The 24,555-nt window shown below is 42.0% G+C and overlaps 2 protein-coding genes across 2 annotated transcripts in view; both read left to right on the top strand.

Moving 5' to 3' along the window:
• Positions 1-24,555, top strand: part of LOC311623595 (adhesion G protein-coupled receptor E2-like) — a 236,445-nt gene that overhangs the window by 64,607 nt on the left and 147,283 nt on the right. The gene's annotated exons all lie outside the window — the stretch shown is intronic.
• On the top strand, positions 146-16,285 carry LOC311622590 (adhesion G protein-coupled receptor E2-like; the record flags this gene model as incomplete). The annotated part of the gene is made up of 13 exons (XM_084883841.1): positions 146-190; positions 311-388; positions 792-969; positions 7,956-8,063; positions 8,247-8,467; positions 8,644-8,823; positions 9,999-10,196; positions 10,468-10,703; positions 13,529-13,595; positions 14,095-14,186; positions 15,224-15,392; positions 15,478-15,588; positions 16,256-16,285. The coding sequence occupies 13 exons, from the start codon at positions 146-148 to the stop codon at positions 16,283-16,285; spliced, it is 1,713 nt and encodes a 570-aa protein (XP_084739967.1).

Here is a 24,555-nt window from a genome sequence, read left to right as displayed (position 1 = left end):
CCAGCCAAGGCGTAGGGGGAAGGGGTTGGGGCACAGAGAGAAGAGGGGCTCAGAGTCCTGAATAAACAGAGGACTACTCAGTGTGAAGATAGCTGCTCTGACCCCAGACCCTACTTAATGGACTGCTGTCCTGTCCCCTGCAGAGATGTCCTTCCCTAACTGGACCACACCTCCTGGAATCAAGAGCCAGGTGAGTGACTCCAGCTGGCAATAGAAGGCAAGATACTTCCACTCAGCCCACTGTCCACCCATTGCACCACACTCCCCCACCCACACATGTGGGTCTCTAAAGCCGCATCTCTTTCCCCAGAGTCTCTCTCACTTCTTTGAAAAAGTCCAGGAGCTGGTCAGAGACTTCAAGCCTGCCTTGTCCAATAACACCATCCAGGTAAGGACAGGACCCAGGGGAGGCAGGTGCAGGCATCCCATAGAGACCCGAGGACCCCTTGGTAAGGAGACTGACCCCAACACCAATGGTGCCATGCTGTGAGGCCCCACTCTCCCAGGGTGGGTGGGAAGAGCATACTATGTATTTGTACTCTCTGCTAGAGCCACTAACACCTTTCCTCTTGTTTCTGGCCACTGGAATTGCATTGTCCTTGGTAGTCTTGACCAGGGTTTGAACTTTCAGTGGCGATTGCACTAGCAAAGGCCCGGGGAATCCTATCCGATACCACCTTTGTCCCCAAATTGACAGGTTCTAGGGTCTGTTCTCAGAAGCTGAACGTCAGGGTCTTCCTGAAGCTTCTCTGGCACAAATCCACTGGTTCTGTGTTTCCATTCCCCCCAAGAGCATCATACAGGAGGTGGATAAACTGCTGAATACCTCGGGGGACCTGCTTACCCTGCCTCGTTCAGAGCAGCACTCTGTGGCCACTATCCTGCTCACTGGCCAGGAGCAGATCCTTAGAGAGCTGAGCAAGGCCTTGCCCAATGGGCCACTGACCTTCAGGACCAATGAAGGAACAGGCAAGTAACCCCGCCTGTCCCCAGGCCCTGCTCTGCCTGTTCCTCACTGCATTCCTCTTCCCATTGCACTAGAGCTGACTGTACCTCCCTGTTACTCTCATGAACATATTAAGATAAAAGATCTGCCAAAACTGGTTTGGCTCAGTGGATAGAGCATCAGCCTGGGGAATCAAGGGTTCCGGGATCAATTCCAGTCAAGTGGGAGTTGTGCAGAAGGCAGCTGATCAATGTTTCTCTCTCATGGATGTTTCCACCTTTCTATCCCTCTCCCTTCCTCTCTGTAAAAAAAAAAAAAAATCAATAAAATGTATTTTTTTAAAAAAAGATAAAAGATCAAAAGCAAATGGAAAAAGTTATCAATACTACACATTCTCATTGTAATATAAATTATCAGCAAATGAAATAATTATCCCATCTAACAAAGAGGGAATATGCTGGTGGAACCCCACACCGTCACAGAGATGCCAGCGCCCACAGCCAATAAGGAGGGAATATGCTAATTGAAGGCCATGACCTCAAAGACAGTAGCACTCACCGCTACAAGATGGCAGCACCCAGTCCCCTCAGCTCCACCAGGGCAGCAGGTGCACAGCAAGGCGATCCATGCTCCTGCCTTCAGAGTCTCCCAGCTGTCCAGGGTCACCTGAGGCTCAGGTAACCAGACCCAGTCGATGCTTGCACTGCCAGCAGTGGCAGCAGCAGAGATGTGATGGGGTGTCACCATCCCATGATCACCGGGTCACCTCCTGCCCCTGAGGGCTCTCAGGCTGTGAGAGGAGGCAGGCCGGGCTGAGGGACCCCCCACTCCAGTGCATGAATTTTCATGCACCAGGCCTCTAGTAATAAGTAAATTAGATAAAATAGAAATGGCCTAAAAGAAAACAAATTATTAAATTTGGAGGAATACAATTTAACATTATCTAATATTTAAGTGATTTGTTTTATTGAGGTGAATTTCACATAACATAATTTCAACCATTTTAATCAAAGTGTACAATTCAGTGGCATTTAATATATTCAGAGTTGTACAGCTATAACCTCTGTTTCTTTTCTTTTTAATATGTTTTTGTTGATTTCAGAGAGAGGGCGAGGGAAAGAGAAATAGAAACATCAATGATGAGATCAACCAAAGAACCTATATACTTATATGCGTAGCCCATGGACATGGGCAATAGGGTAGGGAAACCTGGGAAGTGAGGGTAGGGGCTGGGAGGAGGCGGGTAAAGGAGGGGAAAATGGCAGATATCTGTAATACTCTTAATAATAAAAAATATATTTTTAAATGTATTTAGCCCTAGCTGGTTATGCTCAGAGGATAGAGCATTGGCCTATGGACGAAGGGTTCTGGGTTTGATTCCAGTCAAGGGCACGTTCCTGGGTTGTGGGCTTGATCCCCAATGGGGGTCATGGAGGAGGCAGCCAGTCAATAATTCTCTCTCATTGTCTTGTTTCTGACTCTCTCTCCCTCTCCTTTCCTCTCTGAAATCAATAAAAATACTTTTAAATATATATATTTTTAATAGTGGCTGCCTTCTGCACTGGAGATTGAGCCAGAAAGCTAGGCATGTGTCCTGATCTGAAATCCATCTATGACCTCCTGGTTCATGGGTTGATGCTCAACCACTGAGCCACACCTGCCAGGCCACCACCTCTATTTATAAAATGTTTTCATCACCAGAGAAGTGAACTTCTCATTTCTACCTCCCTCAGTCCTTATCAAGAATTTATGTTTTCTGTCTCCATGCATTAGCCGATTCTGTGCATTTCATATAAATAGAATCATACAATACATGACCTTATAGTCTAGATTCTTTCACGTAGCATACTGTTTTCAAGGTCAACCATGTGGTAGCATATATCATATGGTTGAACACTATTCCACTGCATGTATACACCACCTTTTGTTTATCCATTCATCCATTTATGGACATTGGATTGTTGCCACCCTTTGACTTTTATGATGTTGGTGTACTCATTTCTGTATGAATAACTGTTTCGCTTCTTTGGGCCCATATGAAGGAGTGGAATTGCTGAGTGATATGCTAATTATATGTCCAAACTTTAGAAGCCACCAAACAGATTTCCAAAATGGCTGTGTCCTCCATCCCCAGCAATGTGTGAGGATTCCACTCTTTACATGCCCAGCAAAACATCTTACTTCCATTTTATTTTTGTTTTATTAAAGCCTTTCTCATGTGTCAGGTGATATTTCATTAGGGCAAGCATGTCAAACTCTCGGTCCACAGGCCACATGTGGCCCTCAACGAATATTTTTGTGGCTCAGCCAACATAGTGGTTCTTAAAAAAAAAAAAAGTTTTAATAAAAATTTTGTAACCTAATTTTTACAATATCCTGTTATACATAATGATTAATAACGAACTACAACGTTTGCTAATGACTGATTACTATAATCGTGTTGCATTCATTTCCCTTACACGCCTTACACACAGGCACACCTTTTCTCCCCACTGACACCAGCAGCGAATATTTTAGCAGCCGATTGCCAAGTCATTAGTCTTTTACTGACTTGTTTGGTGTGCACAACAGGAAATATTTTGCTTTCAGACAACAAGAAAAATTGGTTTACTTGTGTTAAGCCTATTAATTTGTGCTGTTATTCAGAGTCTGGTAAGCTAATGTTCAAGGAAAAATATTGATTTTTATTAAAAATGTTCTATTATTTTATGTTAATGATTAATCATTTATTTCAGCCCTTTGCATTCAGTATGTCCCTATGAAAATCAAGTGGTAGTAAAACTAAATGGAAAATTGGTGACAAACATCAAAATTTCCAAGAAAAGTGGAAATTGGAATATTTTTGCTCTGAAGTAAAAATAACCTGCTTGACATGTATTAATGCTATTATACTTTGAAAATTGAAGTTTTTGGGGTTTTTTTGCGGCCCACATAAACTTAAACCTTGTTTAATTGGCCTATGTTAGCCTTTGAGTTTGACATGCTTGCATTAGGGTTTTGATTTACATTTTCCAAATGATTATATTTAATATCTTTTCAATTGATTGTTGAACATTGTGTATCTTTCTTGGGTAAATGTCTGTTCAAGTCCTTTGCCTACTTTTTAATTGGGCTGTTTGGCTTTTTGTTATTTAGTTTTAAGTGTTCTTTACATAGTATTTGCTAGTAGACCCTTATGAGACAAGTGATTTGCTAATATGTTTTCCCATCCTATAAATTCTTTGCACTTTCTTTGCATTATTACATAGCAAGCAGATTATTAAGTAGATGTGTGGAATTTTTATAAAGCCCGTTTTATTTATTTTTTCTTTTGTTATACATTTTGTGTCATATCTAAGTATTGATTGCCAAATCCCAGGTCATGCAGATTTACTCCTGTGTTTTCTACTAACTTCTATTTTTATTTTATTTTTAATGTTTTTATTGAATTTTTTAGAAAGTGGGAGGGAGGGGAACAGAAAGAGAGAAACATCATTGATTGGCTGCCTCCTGCACACCCCCACAAGAGACAGAGCCTGCGACCCAGGCATGTGGCCTGTCCAGGAATCAAACAGGAGGGGGAGGAGGCTGTCTCTTGGTTCCTGGGTCAATCACTGAACTACAGGGCCTGGGCCTAACTGCTCTATTTGTAGCTCTTAAGTGTAGGTCTTTGATCCATTTTGATCCAATTTTTCTGTATTGTGTGAGGAGTGAGTCCATCTTCCTTTCTTCGCTTGTGCTGGGGCATCTGGCTATGCACAGACCATTTACTGAAGGGACTATTCTTTCCCTCATTGAAGGGTATGTTGAAAACTGGTTGACCATAATGAATGGGTTTATTTCTGGACTCTCAATTTTATTTTGTTGGTTTATGTGTCTACTCATACGGTAGTACCATACTGCTCTGGTTATTGTATACTAGTGTACTAGGGTTTTTTTTTTGTTTTGGGGTTTGTTTTTTTTTCTATATTGATTAAGGTATCACATATTTGTCCTAAACCCCCCATTCTAATCCCCTACCCCTCCCCATTCATGCCCCCAACCCCCTATTGTCCTTGACCACTGGTTAGGCTCATATGTATGTACACAAGTCCTTGTGAGAGGGATGTCCGACTATCCATTTAGGCCCAGTCCTGGTGGGATCGGGCATTTTATCCTCTCCCTTTTATCCTCATTCTCTCTTTAAGGTCCAACAGTCTGACCCAGGGCTCCTTATCTCTGGGTCTGTTCTTGTTCATCAGCCACTAGTAATAAATTTTGAAATCCGGAAGTTTGAGTTCTCCAACTTTTGTTTTTCATTTTCAATATTGTTTGGATATTAGGGCCTCTTGCAATACCATATGAATTTTAGGATGAGCTTTTCCATTTTTGCAAAAATACATATATATATGCTTTTGGAATATTGTTAGTATTGCATTGAATCTGCATATCACTTTTGGGAATCTTGCCATGTTTAAAATATTAAGTCTCCCAATTCATAGTCACAGGATACCTTTCCATTTGTTTAGGGTTTTTAAATTTCTTTAACAATATTTTGTAGTTTTCAGTGGACAAGTCTTATGCCTTTTTTGGATAACTTTATTCCTAATATTATGTTGAAGATTTTTGAGTCTATGTTCATAAGAGTTAATGGTCTAGAGATTTTTGTTTTCTTTTGATATCTTTTTCTAGTTTGGTTTTTAGAGTAATTGTAGCCTCATAAAATTATTCAGTGTTCCTTTTCATTCTATTTTTTAGGAGTGTATAAGAATTTGTGTTAACTTTTCTTTAAGTGGTTAGTTGAATTCAGGTCTGAACTTTTCACTTAGAAAGTTTTGATTACAGATTTGATCTTCTTACTTATAACAGGTCTGTTCAGATTCTACTTCTTCAGTTACTTTTATAGTTCATGGGTCTGTAGGAAGTTTTTTTATTTCATTCAGTTTATATAATTTGTAGCTTCTCTGATAATCCTTTGAAAATTCAGATTGGTATACATATCATTATTACATATATAAAATATGTGTCTTATTATAATACTAGAGGCCGGTGCATGAAATTATGCAGGTGGGGGGGAGGTATGTCCCTCAGCCTGGCCTGCACCCTCTCCAATCTGGGACCCTTCAAGGGATGTCCAACTGCCCGTTTAGGCCCAATCCCACCAGGATTGGGCCTAAATGGATAGTCGGACATCCCTCTCACAATCCAGGACTGCTTGGTCCCAACCACTAGCCTGCCTGCCTGCCTGATTTCCCCTAACCACTTCACTGCTAATCTGATCAAAGCCTAACTGCTCTCCTACGAACCTGATTGCCCCTAACTGCCTTCCTCTGCTGTCCTGGTCACCCCCAACTGCCTTCCCCTGCCTGCCTGGTCTCCCCTAACTGTCCTCCCCTGCTGGTCTGGTCCCCCTCAGCTGCCCACCCATGCAGGGCTGCCCCCCGCAACTGCCCTGTCCTGCAGGCTTGGTTCTCCCCCAACTGTCTTTCACCTGCAGGCCTCATTGCCCCCAACTGCCCTCCTCTGCCAGCCCAGTCACCCCTAACTTCCCTCTCCTGCTGGCCTGATCACTGCCAACTGTCCTCTCTTTCAGGCCTGATCACCCTCAACTGCCCTCCCCTGCTGGCCATCTTGTGGTGGCCATCTTGTGTCCATATGGGGCAGCCATCTTTGACCAGATGGGAGCGGCCATCTTGTGTGTTGGAGTGACTGTCAACTTGCTATTACCTCTTTATTATATAGAATATATATGACATTATTTGGTATACCTATAATAATATTACAGATAACATTTTGTATATAGTGAAACAAAATCTATACTAATAAAATGATAATATGCTGGGAGACCTTGCAGACATCCTTCCAGACAAAGCCATGGTGGTGGAGCCAAGACAGAGACAGTTAGGGGCGCTCAGGCTGGTGGTGGGGGGAGCAGTTGGGGGCGAGCAGGACAGTGGCAGGGGCAGTTGGGGGTGAGCAGGACGGCAGGGGAAATGCAGTGGGGGTGAGCAGGCAGCGGGGAGCGGGGGTGTGCAGGTAGGGGTGAACAGGCTGTCAGGGGGGGCAGTTGGGGGCAAGATGGTCAGTGGAGGATGGCAGTTGGGGATGAGCAGGCCGGTGGGGGTTCAATTGGGGGTGATCTGGCTGGCAGGGAGGGCAGATGGGGACAATCAGTCCAGCAGTGGAGTGAAGTTAGGAATGATCAGGCCAGAAAAGGGGCAGTTGATCAGCCAGCAGGCAGAGATCAGGCAGGCTGGCAGGTGAGCAGTTAGGAGCCAGAGGCTGCAGATTGCAAGAAGGATGTCCCAGATTGGAGAGGGTGCAACTGGGTTGAGGGACACCCCTCCCCTGTGCACGGATTTTGTGCACCGGGCCATTAGTCTATACTAATAAAAGAGTAATATGCTAATTAGACCTGGAGACCTTCCAGATGTCCTTTTGGACAAAGCCATGGTGGTGGGGCTGAGGAAGCAGAGATGGTTAGGGATGATCAGGCTGGTGGGGGAGAGGGGTAGTTGGGGGCAACCAGGCTGGTAGGGGAGGCAAATGGGACAAGCTCTCTGGCAGGGAAGGCAGTTGGGGGCAATCAGGCCATCGGCGTGGGGGGGAGGGGGGAAGTTGGGGTAGAGCAGGCCACCATGGGGGACAATTGGGGGTGAGCAGGTCAGCAGGGGAGCAGTTAGGGGTGATCAGGCCAAAAGTTGGTAGCCATTGGGGGCAATCAGGCTGGTAGGCAGAGTGATTAGGGGCCATCAGGCAAGCAAACAGTCAGGTGAGCAGTTAGGAGCCAGGGGTCCCAGATTGCAAACAGATGTCCGGTGTCTGGATCGGGCCTAAACCGGCAGTCAGACATCCCCGAAGGGGTCCCAGATTGGAGAGGGTGCAGGCTGAGCTAAGGTACACCCCCAACCCCTGCACTAATGTTGTGCACTGAGTCACTAGTGTGTGTGTATATATATATATGATATCTATACATAATAATGGTATTATAGCTACAAATGCTGGCACAGTTACTAATCTAACTCCCTTATGTAACTCCTACAATTCATAGAACTGTTCCTGGATGTGGAGGAGGAAGGAGACAAGAATGTCACCCTGAGTATTAATCAGGCAATGATGCTGGTGAACTGGGATGTGGTGCAGAGATCAGGTGGCTCAGGTAATGATGGATCTGGAGAGAAGGTCAATGAGACTTCACAGTGGAACAAGACACAAAAGAATGTGACAGAGAATTAAATATTAAGGGAATTATGGGCTGTGGTGGGTCAAAGGAAAAAATGCATCCCAGAAGGAAGTGGGCCTTTGGGACACACCAAGATGTCAACCTTGTCCTGGTCTGTAGGCCCTTCTGTGGTGGGCCTTTTCTCCTCTCCAGGGATGGGCAAGTTGCTGGTTGGGGCCCCCCTGGTCCTGGAAACTGAGAAGCAGTCAGCTCTGAATGAGCCACACAAGAGCCGGTTGAAGAAAGTCTCCCCCGAACTGCTCTCAGATGTCATCTCCATCTTTGTGAGCAATAAGGACACTCAGAACCTCAGCTCCCCAGTCACCTTGGTCTTCAACCACGTGAGTGCTGGTGAAACAGGGCTGTGGAAGAGGCCCGAGTCCTGGACACAGTCTTGGGTGTCAGGGGCTCTCCCACGGGTGCATAATCTTTCTAGGAAAGCCCATCACCAGCAGGATTTGGGTCAGCATATCTGAGCACCAGAACCACCAGCTCACACCTTGCCCTGTTCCTACAGTCAATGACCCCAGACCCAAGGCAGAAGGTGTTCTGTGTCTTCTGGGAGCCTGGCCAGAACGAAAGTGGTCATTGGTCTACCAAAGGCTGCTGGATGGTGGGCACCGGAGACACCAGCACCACCTGCCAATGCAGCCACCTCAGCAGCTTTGCTGTCCTCATGACCCACTATGATGTGCAGGTGAAAGCCTTGAGAAGGGACTTTGTTCACTATCTATTGTGTTGTAATAAATTCCCATGCATGTTGCACTTAAAAAAAATAACACACATAATTTATTATTCTTCAATTGATGTGGGTCAACAAATAAACATGGTGCAGCTAGATTGTCCAGTCAGGGTCATACACAAGCATCTCATCTGAGGATTGCTGTCCTCCATTTCCTTTATCATATTCACATTTCTGTTTTTCTCTCTCGCCATCCCTCTTTCTCTCTCTCACCTACTTACACTAAAATTAATTTTTTAAAACTATCCCCTTATAGATTTAAGATAATTTGAAAAATCAGGCAGGAAAATTTTTAATCTTTAAAAAATAGGCAGGAACCCTAGCCACTTTGGCTCAGTGACTAGAGCATCAGCATAAGTCAAGGGCACATGGTCAAGGGCACAATCCCAAGGGCACATGGTCAAGGGCACAAGAGCATCATGGTCAAGGGCACAATCCCAGGTTGCAGGCTCAATCCCTGGTAGGGGATAGGGGGTGTGCAGGAGGCAGCCAATCAATGATTCTCTCTCATAATTGATGTTTCTAGCTCTCTCTCTCTCTCTCTCCCTCCCTCTCTCTTTCTCCCTCTCCCTTCTTCTCTGAAATCATTACAAATATATTTTTTAAATAAATAATAAAAAATTCGGCTGGAAATATTCATTTTAAGCTACCACCATCATCAGTACTTTTCCTTCTTTAACCAAGGATCTAAATCTATAAGGAACAGGTGTTGCAGGGATGAGGTGAGTAAGTCCAAGGTGGGAAGTTGAACCCTGGACATCGAGTCTCCGGATACAGACTCTGTCACACAGTATCACTTCCTGGGGATGGAGGGTGATGCTCAACATGGAGCCGTGTGCCGCTGTGACTCTCACATGATAACCTGTAAGCTTAGTCGTGAAGGAAAATCAAGCCTATGATTTCCAGGGCTTGGTCTGGAATGAGGACTCTCTTATCCCTCAATGTGTACAGGGTCTGAATCAATCAGTTCAGAACCCTCTAGAATTCTAACAGTATCCATAAACATCACAAATTTACCTGGCTCCTCCACTCCTGATTGTGTTGTAACGTGCCCAAAACTGAAAATGGTAGAAGGGCCATTAACCCAGATTAGGAGAGTGTGACAGCTCTCTCTCTTTGCTGGGTCCCAGGAGGAGGATCCCGCCCTGGCTGTGATCACCTACGTGGGGCTGAGCCTCTCTCTGCTGTGCCTCCTCCTGGCGGCCCTCACCTTCCTGCTGTGCAAAGCCATCCAGAACACCAGCACCTCACTCCACCTGCAGCTCTCGCTCTGCCTCTTCCTGGCCCACCTGCTCTTCCTCACGGCCATCGACAGAACAGAGAACAAGGTACTGACACTGTCCCAAAGGATGCATGCCTTGACAATGCAATGAGGAATACACTAGCATTGGACACGTTAATAAAATGACTTTGAGTTTGGGGAAGGTTGGAGGGGTAAGTAGCCAATTTTACATGGACTGACCCATCTAGAAATCACACCTTCTTTGGAGAACTCCTTCACATACAGCAGAGTTCTTCCAAATGGCAAGGTATAGGAGAGGTCCTGGGGCCATGCTCCACCCTGATAATTACACCTGGTGACTCTCACTCCTCCCCCAGGTGCTGTGCGCCGTCATCGCGGGTGCCTTACACTATCTCTACCTGGCCTCCTTCACCTGGACGCTGCTGGAGGGCCTGCACCTCTTTCTCACCACACGCAACCTGACGGTGGTCAACTACTCCGGGGTGAGCAGGTTCATGAAGAAGTTCATGTTCCCTGTGGGCTACGGAGCCCCAGCTGTGATTGTGGCCATTTCTGCAGCGTCCAGGCCTCACCTTTATGGAACACCTGCTCGGTAAGGGCAAATTCCCGTTTCTCTTTCTTCTTCACCATGACCATGTCTTAGTGGAACCAACATAGCATTCTGCTTATGACAGATCATATGAATAGAGATAATAAGTGATGATGGTTAGGGCATCTTTCTGATGGCTACCCTATATAAAAAAAAAGGCTAATATGCAAATCGACCAAACAGCGGAATGAGCAGTCGCTATGATGCGCACTGACCACCAGGAGGCAGGTGCTCAACCCTGGAGCTGCCCCCTGTTGAACAGTGTGCTCCCACAGGGGGAGTACCGCTCAGCCAGAAGCCAAGCTCAAAACTGGCAAGTGCAGCAATGGTGGCAGGAACCTCTCCTGCCTCCATGGCAGTACTAAGGACCCCTTGGGGAATGTCCGTCTGCCGGCTTAGGGAGCAGGCCTAAACCGGCAGTCAGACGTTCCCCAAGGGGTCCCAGACTGCAAGAGGACACAAGCTGGGCTGAGGGACACCCCACCCTCCCACTGCCAGTGCACAAATGTCATGCACTGGCCTTCTAATTTATAATACTTAAGAAGAATGTCTCTATAACTCTCCATAAATAGCAAAGGTATAACAAAGGTGTGTTTACCTGGAAACCAGGGGGTCCTGGGTTTGATCCCATATCAGGGCACATGGCTGGGTTGTAGGCTTGATCCCTAGTGTGGAGTGTGCAGGAGGCAGCTGACTGATGATTCTCTCTCATCATGGTGTTTCTATCTCTCTTTCCCTCTCCTTTCCTCTCTGAAATCAATTTTTAAAAATTGTGATTTAGCCGAAACCAGTTTGGCTCAGAGGATAGAGTGTCGGCCTGCGGACTGAAAGGTGCCAGATTCTATTCCAATCAAGGGCATGTACCTTGGTTGCGGGCACATCCCCAGTAGGGGTATGCAGGAGGCAGCTGATCGATGTTTCTCTCTCATCAATGTTTCTAAACCTCTATCCCTCTCCCTTCTTCTCTGTAAAAAAAAATCAATAAAATATATTTTTAAAAATTAAGATTTAAATAAATAAAATAAAAAATAAATAAATGAAGCCGAAACTGGTTTGGCTCAATGGTAGAGCGTCGGTCTACAGACTGAGGGGTTCCAGGTTCGATTCCAGTCAAGGGCATGTATATTGTTTGCGGGCACATCCCCGGTGGGGGGTGTGCAGGAGGCAGCTGGTCCGTGTTTCTCTCTCATCAACGTTTCTGGCTCTCTATCTCTCTCTGTTCCTCTCTGTAGAATATCAATAAAATATATATTTTTTAAAAAAATTTAATAAATAAAAAAATGAAAATGGACAGATTTGAACTGACATTTCTTCCAAGATATGTAAATGACCAGTGAGTGCATGAAAAGTTGCTCAACATCATCAGTCATTAGGAAAATGAAAATCAAAAACATCAAAATCAGATGTTTCTTCACTGCAATTAGGTTAAACAGTTAAAATAAAAAGACAGCCCTAGTCGGTTTGGCTAAGTGGATAGAGTATCAGCCTGGGGACCAAAGGATCCTAGGTTAATACCTTGGTTGCAGGCTCCTCCCTGGCCCCAGTCTGGTGTGCATGAAGGAGGCAACCATTTGATGTGTTTCTCTCACATCAATATTTCTCTGTCTTTCCCTCTCTTTTCCACTATCCCCCCCCAAAAAAAATCAATAGAATAATATCATTGGGTGAGTAATAACAACAAAAATAATAATAATAATTTTTTAAAAATTATTCAGCCATAAAAAATATACTGCAACATGGATGAACCTTGATTGAAAACATGCTCGGTGACAGAACCCAGTCATAAAATACCACGTATTGTTCAATTCCATTTATGTTCAAAATGGGCAAATCCATAGAGACAGAAAGTAGATTAATGGTGCTGTGGGGCCATGCTGAGCAGTGGGTACATAGAAGCAGGAATGAGGAGTGACTGCCAGTAGGGATGAGTTTCTTTTGGAGAAGTTGGAAATGTTCTAAAGTTAGATTGTGGTGATGATCGCACAACACTAAATTTTTTTTAAATATATTTTATTTATTTTGTACAGAGAGGAAGGGAGAGAGATAGAGAGTTAGAAACATTGATGAGAGAGAGTCATCATCGATCAGCTGCCTCTTGCACACCCCCTACTGGGGATATGCCCGCAACCAAGGTACATGCCCTTGACCGAAATCAAACCCGGGACCTTTCAGACCCCAAGCCAATGCTCTATCCATTGAGCCAAACCGGTTTCGCCAACACTAAATTTTTTAAATATATTTTTATTGATCTCAGAGAAGAAAGGAGAGGTAGAGAGAGATAGAAACATCAATGATGAGAGAGAATCATGGATTGGCTGCCTCTTGCAGGCCCCCTACTGCAGATCTAGCCTGCATCTCGGGCATGTGTCCTTGACTGGAATCGAACCCGGGACCTTTCAGTCTGCAAGCCGATACTCTATCCACTGAGCCAAATAAGCTAGAGCAATTCTATGAATATTTTAAAGATCAATGAACTATACAGTTTAAATGAGTGAATGTTTTAGTATGTGAGCTACCACTCAAAAAAGCCATAAGTTAAAAAACTCAGCCCTAGCTGGTTTTGCTCAGTGGATAGAGCAATCCCATTTTTGTTTTGTTGCAGGGGGTCTAATTGTGTGTCTGTGAGATGTGTGGGATTGAAGGCCATGCTTCCTTTCATCAGAAGGGTATCTTCAGAGCAAACCACAGAGCCTATCACAGAAGAGACACTCATTGTTTGCTGATAAATAAATTAATAATTTGCATGATGAATGAATTAATGAATGAATTTGCATAATTGTTCTACATTTCTAAGGACCAATGCATTTTTAATTCTCTCCCTTTCTTAGCTGCTGGATCCACCCGGAAAAGGGATTTATATGGAGCTTCCTTGGTCCAGTCTGCGCCATCATCTTTGTGAGTAAAGACATCAGAGCGTCCTTAAGACTCAGCTGAGGGTCATTAGACTTATAAAGAGGCTGGAGGATGACATGAGCAAGAATGTTCCCGAGTTGTCTTGGGTTTGCTTTGGTTTTCTGAGACCGCTCCTAAAACTTCAAGCTCACCCTGACTAGTTTGGCTCAGTGGATAAAGCATCATCAGCCTGCAGACTCAAGGGTTGCAGGTTCGATTCCGTTCAAGGGCCTATACCTTGGTTGCCGGCACATCCCTGGTAGGGGATGTGCAGGAGGCAGCTGATGGATGTTTCTCTCTCATTGATGTTTCTGGCTCTCTATCCCTCTACCTTCCTCTCTGAAAAAATCAATAAAATACTTTTTTTTTTAACTACAAGCTCTAGCACTGTTATTAAATATGAAAACTACTTACCGGTAAGTGTGGAATTTCTCTTGAACAGGCTAGCCTAGACATAACAAACTAAAATTGTATTCACTAACCCTTGTGTGTTTTCCTGAAGGTCAATCTAGCTTTCTTTCTGATGACCCTTTGGATTTTGAAAAGCAAACTCTCTTCGCTCAACAGTGATGTGTCCACCCTCAAAAATACAAGGTAAGCCAAAACCAGTTTGGCTCAGTGGATAGAGGGTCAGCCTGAGGACTGAAGAGTCGCGGGTTCGATTCTGGTCAAGGGCATGTACATTGATTGCAGGCACATCCCCAGTAGGGGGTGTGCAAGAGGCAGCTGATCAATGGCTCTCTCTCATTGATGTTTCTAGCTCTCTCTCTCTCTCCCTTTCTCTCTCTAAAAAAATCAATAAAATATATTTAAAAAAAAAAAAAAAAAAGAATACAAGGTAAAATGGAGAAGAGGATGACAACCTCACAGACATGTGTCTCGGAAGGGCATATCCATGTGCCTCGGAAGACCTGACGTCCCTTCTCTGGGTCTTCAGAGGGAACCGAGAGTAAAGAGATGCAGCTGTCCTCCAATGGCAGCCAGCTTGGACTCAGTGGTGGGCTGCTGACTTCCCAGCCACAATGTTCTGTCTCTAATCCCATTTTGTAACTCCCTCAGCCACAGGAAGGATTGATGTTGGTTGATAAACATTCTTAGGACTTTTATCAGCAGTCCTACAACAAAAGTACAGAGAACCTGTGTGCCCTTAGGAAAATCTGTGACTCTTCCCACAACTCCTCTACACTTCCATCCCCAGTGTCCTTTCTACATTTTGCATGTCATTATTCCGTTGTGTTAGTCATTGGAATAGCCTGTTACCCTTATGAAAATAGAAATCTTGCCTCTGTTGCTTTTACTGCCCAGGCCCCAGAACACAGCTTGATGCACTGAACACACTTGGTAATGTTGGTTGAATAAAATTAGGCATCATCAGGGAGCATTACAGAATTTTTTTTTGAAACTTACATTATGAAGTGTCGCTACTCAGTTCAATCAAAATGTCATTCTGGACCCAAGTAGCATTTCTATTGTAAAGAATCATTGACAGTCAAGGTCAAAGCTGAACACAACACTGTCTGTGAACTCATCACCCATAGGAGAAGGCAGGAGCATTCATTGGGTGGAGATGAGAATGGCCTTGATTCTGTTGCTCTGGGTGCACCATGGGCCTCTCTTCTCCTCCTCCCCAGGATGCTGACATTTAAAGCGATAGCTCAGCTCTTCATCTTGGGCTGCACGTGGTGTCTGGGAATCCTGCAGGTGGGTCCAGCTGCTCTCGCCATTGCCTATCTCTTCACCATCATCAACAGCCTGCAGGGTGTCTTCATCTTCCTGGTGTATTGTCTCCTCAACCAGCAGGTACCACTATCCACCTCCCGCCCATGACTCTTTCCATTCTTACCGCTCTCAGAGAGCTGACTCAGAACATGCTTTGCCTCTGTAGGTCCACCAACAATACAGGAAATGGTGGGAAGGGGTCAGGAAAACCAAAGCAGAGTCTGAGCAGCACACCCTTTCCAGTGGACTCCTGTCGGATGCCCCTAGACACAGTGTGGTAAGGTCATGCATTGCTCCCAGAGCACTTTACTAACTGAAAGAGTACCTCATGCCCAACACACTGAATGACATGGGTATACAGCAGGTAATGCCCTAGGATGGCTTCCACTGAATTTACCCTTTGATTCCTTAACCATTAGCAATGGTCTCAGTTAGAAAATATATATTTTGCTCTTACTCCTTAGCACTGTGTTCATCTTGACTTTTACACATTAGCACTCTTATTGAACATCTGCCTTGTGTCATGCATGGTTAGCTAAATTAGCAAGAATCAATTATCTGAAGCAGGGATTCCCATTCCATTCGTCCCACATTATCTTACACTTCTATCTTGTAGTCAACCACACAACAAAAAGGCAAAAATGCCAGGGAGCAGGGGGAATAATGTACATATTTAAGAAATAAATGGAAATAAGTATTAGCTAGCATTTTAGACTTAAGGAGTCTGCCTGATATGTTCAGCACTCTCCATCCACTGTAAAACCAGGAAGGAAAAGCCATCATTGCATGGAGTAATTCATGGCAATGATTACTAAGAACCACCAGTGGTTTGGATTTAGCAAGTTCTTTTTTACAGATTTTTAGACAAAGAAAGTTCTCTTACTTACAGTCTCACATCTCTTCCATCGACCATTAAACCCTTGAGTCTTCTTTCCCATTTTAAGGAGCCTGCTGTGCCCGCCTACTGTGGCTAAGTGGTTGAGCATTGACCCATGAACCAAGAGGTCCCTGGTTCAGTTCCTGGTTAGGGCACACTCCTGAGTTGCTGGGTTGATCCCCAGTAGGGTATATGCAGGAGGAAAATGATCAATGTTTATAGCTCTCTAACCCTCTAACTTACTCACTCTCTCTCAAATAATAAAAGCGTATTAAAAAGGGAACCTACTATACTCCCATAAAGTCCTGTATATCTTTCACCTGTACACCCACATGCCACAAGCAGTGGTTTCACTGTTGAATCTTTTATCCTCTCTCCATTTCTCAGCAAATATTCTTACCACATATTCCACAGAGAAAATCCGAGACATTGCAATGACTATGAACTGCACCGTCTCAAACACGCATACATTAGCATGCACCTTCTCCGCATTGCTATATCATTCACACCATTTCCCTTCTCTCTGAAGACAACTTTCACCTTCACCCAACATTCTTGCCTTATTAATTATCCTTACACCATTGTTCACACATTCTCCCTCCTCCCTCCTTGTTTTTCTCCCACCCTAATCCCCTTCTTTCTTCCCTGACTTTCTCAAAAGCATTCTTCCCAATGCTGTAGCAAAATGCTTAATTTTTTTTCATCTTACAAACAGGTACCACTTGGCCTACCATATCCTTTTAGCTATCAGCCAAGAGTTGACTTTTCTCTCTCTTCTTTTCCTTGCCTTAAATTTATTCCCTCAATTCATGTATTTTGACTTCTTTCCCCCATCATTCTACCAAAGCAAGTATCTCTTAGCTTTACGATGATCTCTGTACCCATAAAATCCTTCCAGAAACTTCTTACACTATTTATCATGCTTTCTCATGAAACACTCCATCCTTATCCTGTCTAGAATCTACTTGAATGCCGCTCGATCATGTCTTTCTCCATTATCTCTAGCTTTTCTCTCTTTGATTCTTTTATGGCTTCAACCAATTTAAATTCTGTTTCCCTAGGCAAGGAATTCATTCCTTAGAGTCAGTCACCATATATTGTAGATGCAAATGATGGCCACATATGTTTCTCTAGCTCTGAAAACTACAGGAATATTTCCAGTTACTTGACATCTTTGATATTACCAAGACAACTTAAACTTCACCTTCCAAATTATGACTCACCATCTTCACCCTAATGCCATCCTTTTTCATGGTATCTTTCCCTCTCTGAATGGCACTACAGCCATTTCATTGCACAAGTTTGAAACCTGAATGTTACTCCATGGTTACCTTATTTTCCACTGAAACATATACATTAGACAGTCCTATTGTTCTTATCTTCTCAGTATGTCCCTCATGTGGCCAGATGGCTCAGTCTCCATCATCCCCTCCTGAGCCAGGCTTCCATCTTCATGTCTGAACCACTGCAATGCCCTTCTGACTGACTACCTCTTCCTACTCTTGTCACCTTCCAATGCCTTTTTATACAGAATCAGGGGGATTCTTTCAAAACACAAATGAAATAATGCTATTCCTGTGTTAAACCGTTACATGTACTTTTTGTTGTGTTAAGTTCTGAATAATTTCCCAAAGGACATTATTAATCTTCTTTCTTGTTGAATTTTGGGTGATATTTGTTTTGTTTTGTTTTTAAAAAAAAAAAAACAGGTTTCTAGTGTGCAACTCAATAATACATCATCTGCACACTACATCGTGTGTTCACCACCCAAAGCATATTCTCTTTGCATCCATTTATCCCCCTTTGCCCATTTCCACCTCTCCCCAACCAATTTTCCCTCTTGCTATCACCATACTTTTGTTCATGTTTATATGCCATATGTATATACAATATATATATATTTGCTTAATCTCTTCACCTTTTTTTCACCCAACTCCCCAAAACCCTTCCAATTAATAGCTGTCAATCTGTTCTAAATATCTATGCTTCTATTTCTATTTTGCTAAATTAATTTGTTAATTAGATTCCATATATATGTGAAATCATATGGTATTTGTCTTCTTACTTCACTTTCTATAGCAATGGTGAGGTCCATGCATGCTGCTGTAAAGAATAAGATTTCCTTCTTTTTTTAATATCCACATGGTATTCCATTATGTAAATGTACCAATAGCTTTTTTTATCCACTACACTGCTGATGGACGCTTTGGGTGCTTCCAAATCTTGACTATTGTATATAATACTGCAATGAACATAGCAGTGCACATATTCTTTTGAATTAGTGTTTTGAGTTTCTTTAGATATATTCCCGGAAGTGGAATCTCTTGGTCATACGGTAATTCCATTGTTGTTGTTTTTTAATTCCATTGTAATTGTTTTTTAACAACTGTTGTTGTTTTTAATTGTTGTTGTTTTTTTAAACAATTCCTTTGTTCTTGTACCAGTACCAGGCAGTTTTGAGAACAGTGGTTTGTAATATAGCTTGATATCTGGTATTGTGATCCCTCCAATATTGTTCTTCTTTCTCAAGATTGCTTCAGCTATTCCGGGTCTTTTTTTATTCCAGGTGAATTTTGGGAGAATTTGTTCTATGTATTTGACGTATGCCATTGGTATTTTAATGGGGATTGAATCCTATATAATAAAAGAGTAATATGCAAACTAACCATCACTCTGCTACACGCACAACCCATGCCCACCAGCCATGTCCACCAGCCAATCAGAGCATGTATGCAAATAAAACCAACTAAGATGGCTACAGCAACAGAGAGCCAGCAGGAGGCTTGGGTTTCCCAGGCAATGGAAGAGACCAAGCTTTCTGCCTACCCTTGCCAGCCTAGGCCTCCACTCAAGGCTACAAAGTTTCAATTATAGAAGGTAAACAAATCCAAACAGAAATGACAGCAGCCACGAAGCTGACAGAAGGCGTGGCTCTGCTCCAGAATACAAATTTTCAATTGTAGAAGGTAAATAAATTCCACATACCAAGGCCTCCACTTGGGTCACCAGGGACCGTGGCTGGCCTGCAAACCACCACAGGCCCCTAGTTCAGGCTGCCCCATGCCCCAAGGGAACCCTCACCCTGATCCGAGACCCCCTTCAAGTCAAACCAGCTGGCCCCCACCTGTGCACTGGGCCTCTATCCTATCTAATAAAAAAGTAATATGCAGATTGACCATCACTCCAACACACAATAGCTGCCCCCATGTGGTCAAAAATTCTGCCCCCATGTGGACACAAGATGGCCACAATAAGATGGTCAGAAGGGGAGGGCAGTTGGGTGGCACCAGACCTGCAAGGGAGTGCAGTTGAGAAGGACCTACCAGGATCGGGCCTAAATGGGCAGTCGGACATCCTTCAAGGGGTCGCAGATTGGAGAGGGTGCAGGCTGGGCTGAGGGACACCTCCCCTCCCCCCAGGTCCAGTGCATGAATTTCGTGCACCAGCCTCTAGTTAAATTTATGAATTGCTTTGGGTAGTATGGACATTGTAATGATGTTGTTTCTACCCATCCATGAACGTGGTATATTCTTCCATTTATTATGTCTTCCTCTATCTTTTTTTTTTTTTTTTTTTTTTTTTTAGCATCCTGGATATTTTCTGAGTATAGGTCCTTTGTCTCCTGGGTTAAGTTTATTCCTAGATATCTTAATTTTTTTTGTTGCAATGGTAAATGAGATTACTTTTTTAAAAATATATTTTATTGATATTTTACAGAGAGTAAGGGAGAGGAATAGAAAGTTAGAAACATCAATCAGCTGCCTCCTTCACACCTTCTACTGGGGATGTGCCTGCAACCAAGGTACATGCCCTTGACCGGAATTGAACCTGGGACCTTTTAGTCTGCAAGCCAACATTCTATCCACTGAGCCAAACCAGTTAGGGCAAGAGATTACTTTTTTTGATTTCTCTTTCTGTGAGTTCATTATTGGTGTACAGAAAACCATAGACTTCTAGGTGTTAATTTTGTACCCTGCTACACTGTCAAATTCACTTATTAATTCTAGTAGTTTTTTGATGGAGTCTTTGGAGTTTTCTATGTACAATATTATGTCATCTGTGAATAAGAACCATTTCACTTCTTCTTTTCCAATTGGTTGTCTTTATTTCACCTTCTTGTGTGATTGCAATGGCTAGTACTTCCAATACTATGTCAAACAGGAGTGGTGAGAGTGGGCATCCCTGTCTTGTTCCTGTTCTTAGGGGAAATTGGTTTAGTTTTTTTCCCATTGAGTGGGTTTGTCATATATTGCTTTTATTATGTTAAGGTATGATCTTTCTATTCCTGTCTTGCTGAGAGTTTTTATCAAAAAAGTGTGTTGGATTTTGTCAAATACTTTTTCTGCATCAATGGATATGATTATATTATTTTTATCTCTAAGTTTGTTTATGTGGTGTGTCACATTTATTGATTTGAGGCTATTGTATCATCCTTGCATCCCTGGAATAAATCCCACTTGGTCATGGGGTATGATCCTTCTAATGTAATGCTGGATTCAATTTGCTAGAATTTGTTGAAGATTTTGGAGTCTATGTTCATGAGGGATATTAGCCTGTTATTCTCTTTATTTGTATTGTCTTTATCTAGTTTTGGGATTGGGGTAATGAGCTTGGAAGTGTTCCTACCTCTTAAATACTTTTGGAATAGTTTGAGAAAATAGGATTTATATCCTCTCTGAATGTTTATTAAAACTCCCCTGTGAAGCAATCTTGTCTGGGGTTTTTGTTTGTTGGAAGTTTTTGATTACTGCTTCAATTTCTTCCATAGATATTGGCCTATTCAGATTTTTTTATTCCTCCTAGTTGAGTTTTGTAAGTTCTTATTTTTATAGGAGTATGTCCATTTTTTCTAGGTTGACCAGTTTATTGGAGTAAAATTGCTCATGGTATTTTTTTTAATATATTTTATTGATTTTTTACAGAGAGGAAGAGAGAGGGATAGAGAGTTAGAAACATCTATGAGAGAGAAACATCGATCAACTGCCTCTTGCACACCCCCTACTGGGGCTGTGCCTGCAACCAAGGTACATGCCCTTGACTGAAATCAAACCCGGGACCTTTTGGTCCACAGGCCGATGCTCTATTCACTGAGCCAAACCGGGTTTTGGCGCTCATGGTATTTTTTTATGATTCTTCATATTTCTGTGGGGTCTGTTGTTATTTCACCTTTTTTGTTTCTTATTTTGTTTATTTGTGACCTCTTTCTTTACTTCTTAGTGAGGCTGACTAGAGAATCATCAATCTTGTTTATTTTTGTGCCCAGATGGCTCAGTCTCCATCAACCCCTCCTGAGCCAGGCTGTCATCTTCCTGTCTGAACCACTGCAATACCCTTCTGTCTGGCTATCCCTTCCTACTCTAGTTACCTTCCAATGCCTCTATACACAGAAGTCAGAGGATCCTTTCAAAACAAAAATGAAATCATGCTATTCCTGTGTTAAACCTGTTAGATGTACTTTTTATTGTGTTCAGTTCTGAATAATTTCCTGAAGTGCAGTATTTATAAACTTCTTTCTTGTTGAATTTTGGGTGGTATTGGTTTAAAAATTCAGGCAGGTTTCAAGTGCACAACTAAATAAAACATCATCTGCAAACTCCATCATGTGCTCACTGCCCAAAGCAAAGTCTCTTTATGTCCATTTATTGCCCCTTTGCTCACCTCCACCTCTCCCCAGCTACCTTTCCCTCTGCTATCACCATACTTTTGTCCATATTTATATGTCATATGTATATATTTTGCTTAATCCCATCACCTTTTTCCACCCAACTCCAAAACCCCTCCCACCTGACAGCTGCCAACCTGTTATATCTATCTATGCATCTGTTTCTATTTTGCTAAATTATTTTGTTCATTAGATTACACATTTAAGTGAAATCATATGGTATTTGTCTTCTTATTTTACTTTGCAAAAGCATAGTCATATTCTGAGGTCCTGAGAATTAGAATTTCAACATATGAATTTTGAGGAGATATAACTCAGCCAATAACAATGCTTAACATGAATGAACCTCTAAAACATGCTAAGAATTCAGACACAATGGTTATATATTGGACAATTCTATTTATATGAAATATCCAGCATAGATAAATCTGTGGAGACAGGCAGTAGGTTTGTGGTTGCCAGGATTGAAAGAGGGTAATGGGAAATGACTACCTAATGAGCATGGAGTCTTCTTTGAGGTGATGAAAATGTTTTAGAACTAGATAGAAGGATGAATGCATATCACAAATGTACTAAATGCCACTAAATTGTACACCTTAAAATGCTTTAATGTATGCTTGTGAATTTCATATATAAGTTTATAAATTTGATATTAAGTGAAAGTATGTGTGTTTATGTGTACACAAAAAAGATATATCAATGTGGCAAAAGAATAACTGTTAAAGGTACATGGATGTTCCTCAAATTGCCATAGGTCTGAAATTTTTTAAGTAAAAAATTTAGAAAAACTAAGAAAAGACTTGATGTTTTAATTATTGTATAATTTATTTATTTTTAGCGATTCCCATCATTTTAGTTTTATCTCTTTCCCAGGTAAAAGGTGATGGATTAACAGAACAAAAGAAGAAATTAAGTGAATTTTAAGAAAACTAAAAGTGGGTGACTAAAGAAAACGGTGAAATCTTAGGCTTTTCATCCTGTTCTCTCTGACTTCTTTCACTTAACATAGTACTCTCCTGATTGATGTTGTTGCACATGTCAATATTTAATCTCTTTGATGACTGAGTAGTATTCCATTGTATATATGTACCACATTTTGTGATTCATTCATCAATGGACACATAGGTTGTTTACATACCTTGACTATAGGAAATAATGCAATACAATGAACATATGTGTATATATATTTTGTGAATTGGATTTTTTATATTCCTCAGATACTCAGAAGAAAAATTGCTGAATTGCGTCAAATTACATATTATGTTAACATTATGACATATAATGTTATTTACCAATGCTACCTCAATATTAGATAAATAAATAAATAAATAAGAAAAACATGGGTATATTCCTCCTGGTTAAATTTTCCCCAGTAGAATGCAGTTTTCTTGTGATAATGCTTAAACTTCCTATATCTCTCAATAAAATATTTTCTGGCTCATGATTACACAGAAAAATGTTATACCTTGAGCTAAATACATGATTCCAAATAAAACAATGTATAGAAAAAGTGCCCCAAATGAAAACAAAGGTAAGTGTGTGTCTCAGATGTTGTTGGTGCTAAGAGAGATCATCATAACATCACACTCAATGTCAGTCATTCCTTATTATTGTGTGCTTCTCCTGTACTTGTCTCCTCAGGACCTTCTACATTTTGCCAAAAGCAAAGGTTCTTTTCTTCAATTAGTCAGTCCTCCAAAAGTTGAGGAAATAAAAAGAAAATATTGGAAATATAAGCAATGGAGTAGAAATATGACTTCTTACCAAACAACTATTGACAACTATGTTCATTTGGAAATCAAAGGAAGTGATGTTTTGAGTATTTTATATCCTAACATGATATTTTATTACTGACACATAAATCTTTAATTGGTTTTGGCTATATTTCAGGAAATTGGTGAAGATATATAATACAATCCTTTCCATTTAAAATAATGGACTATAGAGTCAAAATGGACAGTTTTGTGTGCATCTGCTTTTTAGGAATAACTGACATTAAGCAGTAGGTACCTGAATTAAGAAAATGTTCATGTGCATAACATATGGATATGGAAAAAATATAAAGATGTATGCAAAGAATTAAAAATTGAGGCACACATCTAGAGTACTAATAGTTTCTTTGCCATCTTTTTCTCTTACCCTTTTCTGAAAACAGCATCACTCAGTTACAAATAAGTTTACTCATGACTTGTTCCCTCTGTCCATCCATCCATCCATCCATCACCATCCATCATCTTTGAAGCAAGTCAACATATGGGGTGTTGAGAATCACCACTGCCCACTTCTCCTTATCTTAATTTTTCTTTCCAAATTTCTGCCTGCTCCAGCCCTTCCTGTGTGATACACATTGTTTTGTCCATGTGCCTTGGCTACCAGTTACACAAAAATGAGTATAGCAGGTTCCTTGCCATCAAGGCGCTCATAGTCCATGGCAGTGTTACTCAAAATGTGGTGAATGAACTGGTATTGGCCCTTTAGGAAAAAGAACCTTGGGATACACTGTAAATCAACAACATCAGTAAGCTTTAGTTCAACTGAAATTTATTCCATAACAAGATTTTATCAATAAAGGAAGCAGTGTGTTGTGTAACTTTCTCATGCAAGCTCCTGCTCTCCATTCAGACTGTCACCGCTGCTCTGAGTACTGGTCTAGAGTCTTCTTGCAAACTAGATTTCATGGCAAATGTCAAAAGCAATGGATAAGG

This window comes from Pipistrellus hanaki (assembly GCF_964339955.1).
Source record: "Pipistrellus hanaki genome assembly, chromosome: 5".
In the NCBI taxonomy this organism is placed as follows: domain Eukaryota; kingdom Metazoa; phylum Chordata; class Mammalia; order Chiroptera; family Vespertilionidae; genus Pipistrellus; species Pipistrellus hanaki.
This window is presented reverse-complemented; position numbering and strand designations above follow the sequence as displayed.